At 38.6% G+C, this 16867-nt stretch overlaps 1 protein-coding gene across 1 annotated transcript; it reads right to left on the bottom strand.

Annotated features, from left to right (window-relative positions):
- Nucleotides 1–10609: 10609 nt before the first annotated feature.
- On the bottom strand, nucleotides 10610–13578 carry LOC134651783 (lipoma-preferred partner homolog). Its single transcript, XM_063506891.1, has 3 exons — nucleotides 12697–13578; nucleotides 11734–11969; nucleotides 10610–10937 (listed from the first exon to the last, which is right to left on the bottom strand). Exons 1-3 carry the CDS (start codon nucleotides 13477–13479, stop codon nucleotides 10697–10699), a joined length of 1260 nt encoding a protein of 419 aa, XP_063362961.1. The 5' UTR covers nucleotides 13480–13578; the 3' UTR covers nucleotides 10610–10696.
- Between the last annotated feature and the right edge of the window lie 3289 nt (nucleotides 13579–16867).

The raw sequence follows: 16867 nt of genomic DNA, 5'->3' as shown, positions 1-16867 counted from the left end.
CCTCGCGTTGTCCCGGCATTTTGCCACGGCTCATGGGAGCCTGGGGTCCGCTTGGCAACTAATCCCAGTAATTGGCGTGGGCACTAGTTTTACGAAAGCGACTGCCATCTGACCTTCCAACCCAGAGGGTAAACTAGGCCCGTATTGGGATTAGTCCGGTTTCCTCACGATGTTTTCCTTCACCGAAAAGCGACTGGTAAATATCAAATGATATTTCGTACATAAGTCCCGAAAAACTCATTGGTACGAGCCGGGGTTCGAACCCGCGACCTCCGAATTGCAAGTCGCACGCTCTAACCGCTAGGCCACCAGCGCTTTTTTATCTAATCCTAATCCTATTGCCTATTCCTATATTTCGCTAATCCTATTGTCTATTGTTAAGAAAAACCGCTCGTGCCACGTGCCACAACCACCTGCATAAAAAATCGGTACTTCGGTTACTGAGTGCCGGCGAGTCGAACGCTACAGAACCAGTCTAAAATGTGTCATCGAAATGCGTAACAAAGGCGTGTTATCGGAGAGCGCACCTACACTGGTTTTTTGAGCGTTGGACTAGCCCGCGCTCAGGTGCCAAATAGAATAATTAGGACCCTTTTTTGCAGGTAAGTAGCACGTGCGATTTTACTGAACAATAGACAATAGGATTAGCCTTCGGGGTCTATTAGAAAGCTACAAACTATACTGTTAGACGCCACTTTTAACCATAGACTAGGAATCCTTTAGACTGAGTTTAGAGCAATTATTTCATGAAACCGATGCTGCCAAAAATACGGGGGTGCGGGGGGACGAGGTGAGCGAGTCCCGTGCCGTGATTGGTCCGTTCAAAGACAAGGACCAATCACGGCACGGGATTGACTCGAAGATGGAGTAAAACTGTATGAGTGGCAGAGGGGGTAGCGTTACTATGCTCAGTCTAGAGGATGTCTTGTCTGTGCTTTTAACATGTTCCAGTGTTGCTCATAAGCTGTCCGTACCATTCGGTTTCCTTTTGATTTAAAGGAGTTTTATAGCTAGGCAACTTCAACATAAAAATAAATATTCAATTAATAACCAGCTACAAAGCAGTGTAAACATATCTTTTCTCAAAAATGGACGGCAAAGTTGACGTTGCCGGTTAAAAAATAGGTCGCGAAGTGCGTAGTTTATGGTCATTCAAAAAATTAAAAAGTTAAAAACATTGCAGTCTCGATTTCGGGACTGCAATGTCGCATACAAATTCCATTATTTAACGAGTTCCAAACTTTTTAAAACTTTAAATGGCCATATCAAATGAAGGCATAGGTCCCTTAAACAGCCAAACAGATGATCAGCACTTATTATTATAAAGCCTTTAACAGACTATCGCACCGCACCGCGACCTTGGAGCGTCGCAACCATAAGTGAGAGCGAGAAACAGATATCTCGTTCTCCCTCGCACTTATGGGTGAAACAGATATCTCTTTCTCGCTCTCACTTATGGGTGCGACGCTCCAAGGTCGCGGTGCGGTGCGATAGTCTGTTATAGGCTTAATGTTGGTACCGCGACTATTTAGGTGTCTCAAATAGGTTGGCGTATTTTCAGCAGAAAAATACACTTCTTTTTTTTTTTAAAGGCGGCAAGCAAATTTTTTTAATGGTTGTATTTTTTTCTGTGAAAATTAGAACGTTGCTTCTGTAAGTTCTGTAAAATATTTCTATTTCTTGCACCATTTTTGAGAAAAGCACTATATATGACTCGGCTGGAAGGCTACTTGCTGGCTTCGGATTCAATTAAACGGACTCCCAAGGTCGTCCGTTTAAAACGAATCCTCAGCCTGCAAGTAGCTACTTCCGAACCTCGACAATAATGTACTATTGACGTCGACTGTTCATTAGTCCAGTTTAGGGAATGCAATCCCGCGTGAGGTATTAAATCCCGGTATTACACGGGATTGTCATTTTCGGTCCCGCTGGATCCCGGTATTTGCGGGATTGCAAGTTAGTATACAATTTTACGAATTGGCACTAAATTTAAAGGTTAAAAAAAGTAAACTAAAATTAGAAATAGTACATTTTGTATTAAGGGTGTACGCGGTATAACTAGGTACTTAATCAAGAATTTACGAACGTGTGTGAAAACTTAATTAACACGAGTTCGTAATTTCTGTGCGCCCGCCGCACACAGAATATTTTTCATCACACCTGTGAGGAAAAAAGAGGGTAAAAATACAACTATTGCCTAATTTTGGACGTATATATAACTACATGAAGGCCCAAATTTAGGATTTACGGATCGCGTCGACTACGTGAAATAACACCGTTTACGTGCAAGTGTGATGAAATAGACAAATTCAGGCGAAATGGTCTTCCGTGTCATTACCCCCTTTATAGATGCATTAAGGCTCCGTGAAGAATTTTCGCCAGTAGGCACGCGCCCGAGCACGTTTTACTTGTAGTAATACGTAAGAACCACGTCGCTACTTAATCCCGGTCGCTACGGGATCCCGGTATTTCGGGATCCTGGTATCCCGGTATTGCATTCCCTAGTCCAGTTAATGACTCGATCAGCTTTTTAACAACAATTATTTCAACAAAACAGCATTTAACAATACAAAGATTGCTATCACGTTGTATGTTGGATAAACTATATTAATGTTATATACACAATGTAGGAATGACATAAATAAATAATTGTAATACAGAAATAACATTGTACAGTTTGCTCAGGGTTGATGGTTGTCTGGCTGTCTTAATTACTGTCATGTGTCATGTTCACTATTTTGATGTCATGTATGTGTTACAATTACACCAAATTAGAATAATTTTTCAGGACAATATAATGTGTATACCGATAGAGTTCTTTGCAAATACTGAACAGTTCACCGTAATATTGCGGGCCATTTTAAAATTTGTTGCGAATCTATTAAAATTACTAGCCTCCCAGTGTAATTTGTTTTTATATTACATAGATAAACACTTTAGTCACTAAGTTGGGATCAGACCCGACCCGACGCAATACCTATATTATTTTTGTATGTAAACTGCAACAAATTTTAAAAGGGCTCTATACCTAAGAATAAGTAATAAAGAATTAATGTTTGTAGTTTGATAAAATTGTTTGGTTTCATTTAAATTGTTTAAAAATTGTTTGGCTTGTTCTAATATTTTTATACAGGGTGTCCCAAGAAGTAGTGATATACTGAAGCTGGGAGGTAGAGGACCTAGAGGGCTATCTGAATCACCCGCATGTATGTTCCGCGATTTTTCGTATTTTCGGAGTTATGATTTTTTTTAATTTTTCACCTATCGCCGAGTACGATGAGATTTTTATTTATGGTGACGTGAATTATTGCGGTAGATGCTTGATTTTTTTTGTGTGCTAAGCTGATAGATAGGCCAATTCAGTATGGTAACATTTACTATCGTTAGATCTCTGAATGGAATAAAAAAAAAATTAATGCCAAGAAAGATAAAATTACCCAGTATGTTTTATTTTTCTAAGCGCCCTAGAAGTTGTGAACATACTGGGTAATTTTATCTTACTTGGCATTAATTTTTTTTTTAATTCCATTCAAAGATCTAACGATAGTAAATGTTACCACACTGAATTGGCCTATCTATGAGCGTAACACACAAAAAAAATCAAGCATCTACCGCAATAATTCACGTCACCATAAATAAAAATCTCATCGTACTGGGCGATAGGTGAAAAATTAAAAAAAATCATAACTCCGAAAATACGAAAAATCGCGGAACATACATGCGGGTGATTCAGATAGCCCTCTAGGTCCTCTACCTCCCAGCTTCAGTATATCACTACTTCTTGGGACACCCTGTATAAGTTTGGTAAAAGATACGTTTAAGAGTCGTTGCTTAGGGTATCGATTGTAAGTATTGTTGTTTTAAATCCAAACTCTTATAGCTTTATTCAATGTAAGATATATCGGTAATTGTAAAATTGTATAGATTTCGTTTGAGTTGATTTCACAACGGAACCAAATGTCAGGCCATTTGGTGCACCCCGCGACCTCTTACATTCCTTACCGAGTTCAAAATAATATTCAGATGTATTTGTTGGGTGCTTGTAAAAAAAACTGGTTTTAAGAAAATTTTGTTCTTGATAATACATATTTGTGTTCTAAAACCGGCAGACAATGCCCTTTTTTAAATAGCTGTAAATAGTTTTAAGGGCATAACTGTAACCTGCTGCGTTTTATTAGAACTTATCAGCATACATCGGGGTTTTCGGTGCGGGAATGATTTACACTAGCCAAATAACAGGTAAAAACTGTAAAAAACGATACTAATTTAACATTTCTAAGCACATTTGGACCTTACTACCTACGTTTAATTCATAGTTAAGTAATTATTTTACAATAAACAAAGTTATAAATACACGAAATCATTCCCGCACCGAAAACCCCGATGTATGCTTATCAGAACGCATTGACTGTGGTGTGTTTCTATATTAGATGTTACAATAGACAATTGAATTAATAGACTTGCGCATTCCAAATAAAATTCGTCGTGCTAGAATAGTAGTTTCACTAGTATATTTGGAAGTGGCTGTATTGTCAATCATTTTTGTTGGATTTTGCAAGTGTACTATTTCAATTGTCTTTGATGTTACGGAACCTGGGTTCCATAGTTAAGCTGCTAGAGTAAGCCTGCCCGTTTGCCGCTAAGCGATATGTAGATATTATGATATAAACAGGGCACTGAATAGTAACTAATAGACTGGCTACAAATTAATTATTTGAATCTCTAAAAGAGAGTACTTTCTGTATCGAAATTCCTTAACATACAAGAAAATGTGATAAGATTGGAGATTGCATGGTGTGTGTCGTTGATTCTGCGTGACCCAGTGGGTATAGAAGGAGGATTGTTTTGCATTGTACTCTCTAAATTGCTCATATACCTAGTTATTATCTTGTAACATGTAACTGTTTAACAAGCTACAATTTTATAAGTATGAAACTCGGCAATTTTGGTTAAAAGACTTCATTGGATACATGCGTGTATATCTCATAATTACTGCCGATTTTGACCTGTAAAATTTTAAATTGCTATCTAAATCTCTTTCTTATGGTCGTTGAAAATCAAATAATCCTTTTTCTATTCCACCTCAGTGTAAAATAATAAAAAATGCATTTGCTTGTGTCATAATTGTTAAATTGGTATGTTGGTAAATTAATGAATTGTAGGCCGAGTTCGGACATAATCAAATTGGTTATAAAACTATTGTGTATACAAGATGTATTGGTTATTTTGATTTGCATTGTGTTTATATTGATCCGAACTGGGTGTCGAGTGATTGGATGTTCGGTTGCAAGGGAAGCCAAAGCCTTGTTGTTAGTAATTAAGTGTAGGTTTAAGGGACGTCTCATTCGAGACGAGATGCGCTTGAGAAATACAAAATGTCTTGTATAGTATGAGAAATAAATGTTAAAAATTCACGAGTCGTTTTGTTGTTTTATTTTACATCAAAGAATAGAACCATAGTAGTACCAGAGTAGTACGATTGATCGACCACATATAAACGCCAATAGAATTTCAACTTTAGCATTCAGATTTAAGGTTTAAATTAGATTGAACTTTCGGGGATTGTGACTTGTCTTCAAATGAATCATCAAAGCTGGATTAACCTTTTCGACGCCGTGTCAAACACAAAAGCTGTCTTTCAGACGCCACGTCACCAAAGTGTCAAAACTGAAATTGAACTTTATGCACCTTTATGCGCCTTTATGCACCTAGGTCTATGACCGATTAATACGTCTGGCGTTGGACCTGCGGTGCGTATATATATCGGTCATTGGCGTCCAAAAGGTTAACAATGGACTATTTTTGGATTTTTTGGGAAAACCTTGCAGATGGGTGCGGCCTAGAAATTAATTAACATGACAAAACATTAACATTTCTACCACCCAAACGAACGCGTCACAGGGTTTACAAATATTGGAAAGGTCAAGTGTTTAGAAACCACTGCTCAAGTACCTATATTACTTTATACAGGTGCCTGTCTAGCCATTATTAATCGGTAGAGGTGAGATTGATAGGCCAGCAATAGTACATTACATACATACCTACTAGGCAGTAAAGTCATAATTTTTATCATACCTGATTGTTTTTTTTGGGACACGAACCAATCAGGCTGGGGTGTGAGTGATATAACCACAAATTACGGTACAGGGGACAAATAAGACTACATAATTATTATTTCATAAGAATTTTTTTTTCGATACATATAAGTATAACATTGACGTTTAGTATGAATATGCCAAAGTAATACACATTTTTCGACAGTTACATAAACGTAAATATACATAAGTCATAAAATCTCTAAACGGAGTAAGTATAATTTTAAGTTTATATCTTATAATACAATACAGTCATGGCATCCTAGATAACATTAAGTACAACACTATTTATTGGATTTATCCAATAACATACGCTTAAAACGATTGCTGTAAAGAAGCATGTTGTAAATTACAAACTATGTTTTTTACAAAATAAACATGGCACTCTGCATAAAAGCAAGAACCGGCATTAGTACAGTCGCCATCGTATATATCGCAGCGGCCAAGGTGTTCACAAATATCTGAACAAAACCTCTATTATCAAGATGATAAAGTGCACGTTCAAATATTTATGAGCACCCTGGCCGCTCCGATTTATCTTATGGCGACTGCACTTGCACCGGTCTTGCATTTCACTGACATCAACTCATTATACAAGAACTAGAAAAAAGAATTAGAAAAACTTATGTTACAATCACATTCTACGCAACTAATACTGCAATACAATTACTACAAATGGTGAGCGCTACACAGCCTTAGACTTATACGAATATGCAAATGCTAATTAGGAATGTTTTAATAATACTACTTTACAGTAGGTACATATGGGACTACTTTTCCGCACTAGTGCGTAAAATAGCACTTTTCGTGCGTATGTCGAAACTTTAAAGTGCCATATGTACTGTAAAACGTTGTTCGATACACGTGCGAATAGGTAATTCGCAACTCGTGTCGATTTAAAACACTCCCTTCGGTCGTGTTTTAATTTATCGCCACTCGTTTCAAATTTCCTCTTTTTCGCACTTGTATCGAAATAGTAGTTTATGCAACAGTGATATAATAAGGGTTCTTAAAATTCAAGGGTCGAAGTTACAAAACGAGACGTAGTCGAGTTTTGTAAAAAAAGACCCGAGAATTTTAAGAACCAATTATGAGCTATTGCATACATTACTTTTTCTATGACAGCTGCAGCAAAAAAAAAAAAAAAAAAAAAAAAAGTTATTAAAAAAAAGAGATTATTAAAAAAAAGAGTTATTATTTAAAAAAAATTGAGTTATTATTTAAAAAAAAAAGAGTTATTATTTAAAAAAAAAGAGTTATTATTGTAAATGAAAACATACCTCTTTCAATCAAGATGATCGGAACTTGTATCTTTAAAAAAAATAAAGCAGTTGTATTATACTCATAAGATGACTGCTAGCAGTCATCTTATGAGCCTATAGACAAAGCATTCAAATGACATTGCTTTAGATATCACTGTCAGTCATTTAATTGACACATTTAAGTGCTGGAGTAGAAAAATACTATAATATGAGGCCGATGCAATTTCTAATATATCAGTCCCATAAAGTATGGACATAAGGGCCCTATCACACTAGCGATTTGCGGCCGAGTTGAAAGCGAGGTGTGCGCGCAACGTGTTCGCCGCGAGCGCGCTCGCAAATCGCTAGGGCCCTAATGGGGTATGCAGGTCGAAGTATTATATAGATGGCCAGCCTAGGTTTTACCTGTCAATCCTATGAATGGTGTCAGATCCTTGTTTACTTTATTGGAATTTTATGGCCTGAAGCGCTTTATTGGCAAGGTGCGCAGTCAGTGGAGGGGGAAGTGGCGCTGATCGTCACAAACACAGGTAATCTTATGGAATGTCTGACATTAGTACTAGCGGCAGCCGCTTGAACTAATTTTACTCCATAAGATTTAACGTAGAAAGTCTGCCAAAATGAGGGCAGCACCAGTCGTGCACCTAGCGAATACCAAATATTATAGAACAAATCTAGAGACATGTAAAATCTATGCTGGTCCTACCTATACAAACATTTGACAGTTGCCAACTCCATTAAGTGATCAAAACTTATCGATCTCTTCGGTAAAAACTTGCAAATCTTAAAAAATAAGTAAATGCTTTATTTTAGCGACCAAAATATAGGCCTTAATTACAATAGAATGTATGTATAGCCACGATTAGGTACATAAACTACCTATACAAATATTGCAAACATCAAAGGGGGGGCTTATTTCGATTAATATTTAGTAACAACATCAAAAATATGTATAATCAAAAGTACACTACTATATACAAATAAATGCATTTGAAACCAATGCAACATTCATAATTTTTGTAAATGCTGAACAATTTTTCTAAATATTTTTATAGTTTATGTGTAGGAGCATTAAAGTACCTACTTTATTTTATATTCAAGGTTCCTAATGTGCTTCAAATACAAAAAATGCAGGAAGTAAGTACAGTACAGTCAGCAACAATTATTTTATTTTATTTTAGTACATGGAAAACCAACAGCGCTACATATATCCAGAAATTACAATAGAATCACAGAGCCAATTATAGGTTCTCACTTATAGATACGAGGGTTGTTTGAGAAGTAACTTGGTTTCATATCAAAAAATAATAATATTGCAAATGTATTTATTTTATTTCTCTACGTAATCCCTCCGAAGTTCTACGCACTTGTCTCAACGAGTCTGCAACATCTCTATGCCTTCACGGAAGTGCGTCTCTTCAAGGGCCTCGAAATACGCATTGACCTCCCATATAACCTCCTCATCGGACTTAAAATTTCGCCCTAAGAGAAATGTTTTCAGTTTCGGGAAGAGTTGATAGTCCGACGAAGCCAAATCTGGTGAATAAGTAGGGTGTGGAAGAAGTTCCAATCGTAACTCCGACAATTTTTGTGCAGCGACACGACTTGAATGCACCGGAGCGTAGTCATGGTGAAAAATCACATTATTTTTTGCCAAACCTGGACGTTTTTCAGCTATTGCCGCCTGTAACTGCTCCAAAAGTGATGCGTAGTATGCTCCAGTTATAGTTTTTCCCTTGGCCAGGTAGGCAATTAAAAGTATCCCTTTGCGTCCCAAAACACAGACGCCATCACCTTTCCAGCAGACGGAATGCATATGGCTTTCTTTGGAGTTGGCTCACCATGACCAGCCCATTGTTTCGACTGATGTTTCGTCTCCGGGATGTAGTGATGGATCCAGGTTCCATCCATAGTAACAAAACGGCGAATAAAATCTGTTGGATTTTTTTTAAACACCTGCAAATCTTCATCAGATGTTCACATGCGAATACGCATTTGTTTTGGAGTCAGTAATCGCGGCACTTACCTTACACAAAGCTTTTTCTTGTGCAAATCGTCGTGTAAAATAAAATGCACCCGCTCAGAAGAGATGTTTGTGGCTTCAGCTAATTCGCGTATTTTCAATCTTCGGTCGGCTAAAACTAAATCATGGATTTTATCGATGATTTCGGGTAAAAGTGCTGTTTTCGGGACTCCAGGGCGAGGTGCATCTTTAATGCATGTCCTGCCTCGCTTAAACTCATTTACGCAAAGTCAAATCGTTCCCTAGGAAGGACACGAACTACCCAACGTAGGTAAAATCCTTTTATGGATTTGTTTCACAGTTTTGCCTTCCAAAAAAAGAACTGAAAAACTCCACGAATTTCAATTTTCTCCATTTTCCCGCGTAACTCAGACCAGTTTTGTTTGAACTACTGTCAAATGTCAAATTCCTGCCAAAAATGACATGACGCCACATATTAAATATGTTTAATTACTAAACTAAATCAATACATACAGAGTTGACGCCAACGCCATCTATACGTAGGCGAAACAAGTTACTTCTCAAATTACCCTCGTAGTACTGATGTGGACATGTTACAGTGCAGACAAATTTTAAGAATTACTGAATAACAACTTCTGCATGAGGTGAATAAAATGATAATTGTCTTTTCAATCTGTATAGAAAAGCCTCTCTTATTATCCAAATAATCAGTGAAGTAAATATGAGGGTGCAATGACTTTATCAGAATTACCAGATGTCCAAAGTTTTGTAAAAAAACTTTCAGTGGCCGGCAGAAATGGGTGCAAAATCAGAAAAGTGTCGAGATTGTTTTAATACTTCTAATAAGTCTGTGCTTCTAATAAAGCTTAGAGGCTGATATGGCATGATAACATTTGTCGACTTCGCTTTAAAAAGTATATTCTACAGTTTGTTACAGCTCCCATACGCGTGCGCGCGACAAAAGCTGACCTTTTAGTGGATACCCCCAATTTCTACTCCGGGAGCACACTAGTTGATATTTCGCGATGGATCCTGTATACGCTTAGCATTGCATTCCCTACAATACGGTCAAGTGGGTAGCAGCTAGCAGCCTCTACCTTCCTACCCGGAACACAGGGAAGATCGCATTCTTCACAGGAGTAGCAGCCGATGTGGAAGCTCTTGTCTAAAGGTGACATTTTAGTGAAATGCTCTGATATGCAACTACTTTTCAAGATGTACACCAGTTGACATTCCGTACCGGATCTTGTATCATAGATGATATCAAGTGGGTAGCAGCCTCAACCTTTCTGCCTGGAACACAGGGAAGATCCGCAGTCTTAGCAGTAGCTAGCGATGAAAGATCTACCAGCAAACTAGTTGATATTCCGCGACAGGTCCTGTATGCGCTTCGCATTACATTCCCTACAGTACAGGTGATCATCGAGTGGGTAGCAACCCCTACCCTCTTGCCTAGAGCATAATGAAGACCCGCAGTCTTCGCAGGAGTAGCAGGCGATGTGGAAGCTCTTGTCTAGAGCGACGATGCGGACGGTTTCTTCGGCGCCGCCTTCGGGCACGATCGGCTCGCGGCAGCGCGCGCAGCGGGGCGCGTACCTGAAACGGAGAATACTTCGGTTCATATTTCATGAAATAAAATTGCAATAGATGTGACTATTATAGGTACATTGATTACTGAATTAAAAGGAAAAGGGATTTGTCCAATACTTAAGGTACAGCTTATGTGCAAAGTGTGGGGCAGCGGAACTAAAATTGATGTGATGTGTCAAAAAAAAAAGAAACATTAATGTACAGTCAACAGCAATAGTTGCTAAGTGGGCGAGATGTTCAAAATGATCTTGACGCGACTTTATTGTTAAGAGTATAAGAGCGCGTCAAGGTAATTTTGAACACCTCGCCCGCTTAGCAACTTCTGCTGCTGACTGTACGTATACGTGGGAGTAACAACGGCATTCTGGGCTTGATCGCTAGCAGTTTAGACTCCCACATTATTTCTTTTGTGATTGATATTTGAATTAAATTTTAATATATTTTTTCTTATTTATTATTTTAACTGTGTACGTAATTTTAAAAGCCGAAACACATTATCGCACCGTTCAAGGTCACGGTGCGCTGCACCTATAAGTGAGAGCGAGAAAAAAATATCTCTTTCTCGCTCTCACTTATGAGTGCGACGCCCCAAGGTCGCGGTGCGGTGCGATAGTGTGTTACGACTATAATGTAATATGGAGCGTTTGTTATCTGCAATAAAAATGAATTGAATCCTATAGGACTGAGAATGATGTGATGCTTAATGGCCGGTATCGGTCTGTCAGTTGTTCGGAACTGTCAAAATTTTGTTCTAACTGACAGGCCGATCAGACTGTTAATCAGTGGCCCCTTAAAAACTTACCTTTTATGGAAGTCCTCTATGCAATGTATGCGGTTAACAGCGTCCACCGTAAAGGGGATCCCGTCCAGGCTCTTATGGCACGCCACACAGGTAAAGCAGCGCGGGTGGTACGGTTTGCCCGTGGCCCGAAGCATGCGGTCGAGAATAGGGTCACCGCACACGCAGCACTTCTCTAGTGTGGCCAGGTAGTCGCGTTCACAGAGGGCCTTGCCCTGGACGGCATAGAATGGACGACCCTGAAATTGTTTCGTAATTATAAAACTGTGTCCTGGTATCTTGGGGTGTGGTATAGGGTTGTGCATTTCAGTGTCATTTAACTGTTAATCATTTACTTCAGGACAGATACCATTAGGGTTTTAAGTCATGATTCAGATGTGTAGGTACTTATAACAGTATTTTACATACACATAACATAAATATAGTTTGTCAAAAGACTGTCTCATTTGAAACATAGACAGAGAGAATCATACTATCTTTGTCTTACACTAGTACAAGCATCCAAAAGAAAAGGATGAGTATAGTTTTCATGGTTCTTACCAACTGACAAATTGGTTTGACCAACTATATTATAACTGTAGACAAAGACCATGGTAAATTCCAAATGAGCACGTAATGCAGTCTCCATGAACAAATGGAAACTTATATTTCGTAGGTACTGAATATGTTGCATTGTTACCATAGACTAGGAATCCTCTAGACTGAGCTTAGAGCAATCATTTCATGAAATCGATGCTGCCAAAAATACGGGGGGTGCGGGGGGACGAGGTGAGCGAATCCCGTGCCGTGATTGGTCGAAGATGGAGTAAAACTACCGTATAAGTGGCAGAGGGGGTAGCGTTACTATGCTCAGTCTAGAGGATGTCTTGTCTGTGATTGTTACTAATTTATTTTTAACTATCTAAGATGATTCCCCTTGGTATCAGTGTTACTCTAAAATGATGAGATAAGGTAATTCAAACATACCTGTAAATTGATACCACACTGATGGCAGCAGAAGCATTTTATGTGGTATATCCTCTCCATGGCTGTACACCCAGTCGTCTCCCCCATGATCTTGCCCCCACACCGGAAGCAGTTCCCACAGTACAACTCATCGTCCGGCTCGGGTGTTGGCTCCGGTGCAGTCCCGACGTAACCACCATATAAGGATGTTCCAGATAACTGACTACATGGCCTAGGATTGATCGGTTCATATAGAGACTCATATGTTGAGGATGTTTGCGAGCCGCCATAAGTGGAGAAGTCTTGGGCGTTCACTGAAGCCGAGGACGGAGGGTAAGCGGAACCGGGGCGACGTAACTCACTGTAGTTTGACTGTGCACCAACATCGCTTATTCTAGAAACCTCAGACCTCGCGTCTCTGTCGCCGTATATGCTCTCAGAGTTACGCTGCATCGGTATGTTCGAGTAGACGTGATTGGTACCACCCGGTGGCAATAAATTGCTGTATAGGAACACATCGCCGCTCTTCACTCGCGCTGTATTCCTCACGATACAGCTCTTTACGGGCACTAGATTAGAGTAGGTTGAGCTCGTACGGCTCCCATACTCTAGTCTCGATGAGTAGGAAGGCTCGCAGGCCGACTTCACCATACAACTCTGAGGTATTTGCGGCTGCGGCACCTTATTTTTTTTGGGTGGAATCGAAGGTTTCATTTTGGCAGCATTTATGTCGTCCTGCAGCTTTGCGTCCAATTCGTTCGCGTAGATCCGTAAATCTGCTAACTGTTTGTCCAGAGTATTCATTTTGAAAACTTTTTATTCACCTTTATAATGATATTTGATTATTTCCCTCTAGTGAAAATCGTTACCTCTCGCGAAACACAATGCAAAACTGACAATTGTGGATGTATGTTGCCATTATTGAAATATTGACTCATATAGTACAGCCATAGTACAGCACTCGAGCTCGACTTTATGATACTATTGTCAGGTCGAACATTTTCATGCCGTGCATTAACAAAGGCCGCAATCCGTCATTTTCGCCATTTATAATTTTTTCTAGAGTCTGTGCGGAAAGAGAAGAGTCGTGGCAGAAACGGAAACTAACATTTTCAATTTTATATGGCAATCAAACCTTTGACAGCGGTCTTGTACATAATCGGTAAGTATATTAATTCAAAATATATTCATTTTCATAAATATACAGGTCATTCATGATCTTTAAAATAACTGACAAATAGTCTTGATACTTGCCAGTTTATGCATATTTATATGTAAAAAAAATTCAGGATTGAGTAAAAGTACCTACGGTATCTCGAATAAAAGACCGCTATGTAGGTGATATGCAAGAATTTGTTATCTAGGTGCCGGATTCAAGCACATCCAATTCAGATAAAGATAGTTCTATGAGTGTCCCTGGTTGTTCTGAAGCTAGCTCAAACATAAGTGACATTGAATATTTTAATTCAGACATCGATAAAAAGAATAAAACTTTTTCTAATAAAATATTTATTTATTTGTAAGTTCGTTTACTAGGTTCTGTTAGTTACGAAATTATATTTAGCAGTGACTTTTCGGCGAAGTAAAATATCGTAAGATGAGAGAACTCCACATATCCCAATTCCCAATAAGGCCTACCTACTTATGCACTATTTTTATATTCCAGATAGTAAAATTACAGTTCTATCCCCAATTTCTACCCGATCTACCCGGTTTTGTATTAAAATAACTGTTGGACTGCACAGATTAGGCAGTACATAAATGAGACTATCTTGTTTGGTACTAAAATGACAGTTGTATTGGGCAGATTCTTAAATAGTTTTAGCAGTTTTGTCACTTTTTAGTATCTGAGACATAAAAACAAGAGTGTGTTTTAAAAGGAAAACTAGTGCCTGCGCTATCAGAGGATTGGGTTCACGAGCCGACACCACCACCAGGCTCCGTTTAGTAAGCTCTGGCAAAACACCGGAACAAAAGGGATTCAAGTATCATGACCTTTAGTGTCGTACTATAATCACGTGACCAGTGTTGTCAGCATAGCAAAAACCATAAAATAGCACTGGCGCGCCCTCAAATCCCACGACTCTTCTCTTTCCGCACAGACTCTACTCCCCATCTACTCCCGTACTTTTATTTGTCATTTAAAAGGTCGTACACACACCTTTAAACCCCTATGTTATAGTTGTCAAGACAAGTCTTTAGTCTATTCTCCAAAAAAGTATTTGTGCATACACGCAGTATCTTTTTGGTACTTTTACGATACTTCGTGTAATCACCACTTAAAAAATATTGTATGAAATACATTGTTGCCAATCTAATTTTAATTGTCATCTCTGACAGATGAGTACTAACTAGTAGAAACAATAAAATTGCTTTAGAAGTCAGAAACGCGCACGTGACACCCGTAATATAGCAAGATCCATAGACTACGAACACCGCTTAGCGTTGCTTGTTAGTCTCCATAGGCTACTGTGGCCAAAATCGAGAAAAAAACTGTCCAAAATTGTAATTTAACTAAGAGCAAGTACCAGGGCCTCATGAGTTACAATACAAGAAGGTGTCGCTGACCAACCGGCCGTGGGGCGCGGGGCGCGGTGGCCGGGTCGCGTATCTTAGCTGTATACTTTTGGTTTGTTTAGCTACATATATGTCCTATATGATTCCACTTGTTTAAAGTATTATTTTTGTTGAATGAAAAATATTTGTTAAATTTACAATTTTCTTTCAAAGTAAGTGCTTGGTCGTAGAAAAAGTATTGTATGCAACGTTGTTTAACTGAGTCAAAAAATACTCGTGGCGTCTTTATTAACAATTTTCGGCTTCGCCTCAAATTGTTACTCACGCCACTCGCCTTTTTTGACCCCTCTTAAACAACGGTTGCATAAAATACTATTATTCTGTTCTGTGACCATGCTCCCCCACGGTGCCCTATTGATATTCCGAGAAAAATTACGCCGATTTTTGTTTCGCCGACAACGATTCGCCGACGGGTTGTTTGGCTGAGTAACGATTGGCCGAATCTCATTACGCATAATAGTCGTTTGCGAGAGTAGTCAATAAGCAGAACATTGATACGCATATTTACTATTCGTAGAATAATCATTTAGTAACTGACATAATTACCCGAGAAACCATTAGTCGAAACACAATAGGTCGAATGTTCATTTGGCATTAATATTGACTAGCAGAACTTAGAATATTCTTACCGCCGGAGTTACACACACTGTTTTTCATCACACTTGCGAAGAAAAAACTAAATTTTAATCGAAATAATTATAAAATAACGTGAGATTTCAAATATTATGATGAAGTGCACCTGATGATGATTTTTTTAAAGCAGTATGTTCAGCGATTACTCCGGCACCCATGGTGCGATTTGAGTAATTCTTTTTTTGTTTGAAAGAAGTTACCTTCGAGGTATTCCCATAATAATTTTGGTTCTGATCTGATGTTGAAATCCATGAGGAATCGACGGAACTCCTCAATTTTTAAAGGCATGTGTATTATGAATTCGGTATTTTCTAAAGTAACTCGAGCATTTCCTCCCGAAATCCACCAATTTCATGTAGTGCAATTGTAGCCTTACCACGAGTTTGACACTACATATTCGCTAACTACTTCGTATCTTACTTTATATGCATATACTTAACGCATTTACTAAAAAAATTATAATATTTTATTTCATCCTTTTGTTTCGAAAATTACGACTTATAAGAAAAATGTGAAACGTTATTCGACTAAACATTGCTTAAACGAAACGATTACTCGGCCAAATGGAAATCGTCTAATAAATAGTTCCGCTAATTTACACAGAAGTAGGGTTTGCACGACGGATCCCAAAATGTATGGGAAGATCTGCGGATCCGGATCCAGATCCGGATAATTTCATACATTCCGGATCCGGATTGCAAACCCTACACAGAAGCGAACTGAACGGTATGTGAACATTGTGAACCAAGAGTCTACGTAACGTTAGTCGACCAAAAGTTACTTTTACAAATAAATGACTCTGCGAAACGATGTTCGGCAAATCGTTGTCGGCGAATCGATAATCTGCTAAAAGTTTCTCGGAGAAAAATTAGGTACCCGACATTCGTACACACATTTGTAACGGTGCCTTATTGATATTCCGAGAAAAATTACGCCGATTTTTGTTTCGCCGACAATGATTCGCCGACGAGTTGTTTGGCAG

Source organism: Cydia amplana, chromosome 10 (genome assembly GCF_948474715.1).
Source record: "Cydia amplana chromosome 10, ilCydAmpl1.1, whole genome shotgun sequence".
Classification (NCBI taxonomy): domain Eukaryota; kingdom Metazoa; phylum Arthropoda; class Insecta; order Lepidoptera; family Tortricidae; genus Cydia; species Cydia amplana.
The sequence above is the reverse complement of the archived record's forward strand: the minus strand, read 5'-3'. Positions and strand labels throughout refer to the sequence as shown.

Coding starts and splice junctions, on each gene's coding strand:
- LOC134651783 (XM_063506891.1), bottom strand. CDS start 13,479: ATGAATACTCTGGACAAACAGTTAGCAGATTTACGGATCTACGCGAAC. Junction 11,970..12,696: donor AGTGTGGTATCAATTTACAG/GTATGTTTGAAT, acceptor AAACAATTTCAG/GGTCGTCCATTCTATGCCGT. Junction 10,938..11,733: donor ATAGAGGACTTCCATAAAAG/GTAAGTTTTTAA, acceptor TCTCCGTTTCAG/GTACGCGCCCCGCTGCGCGC.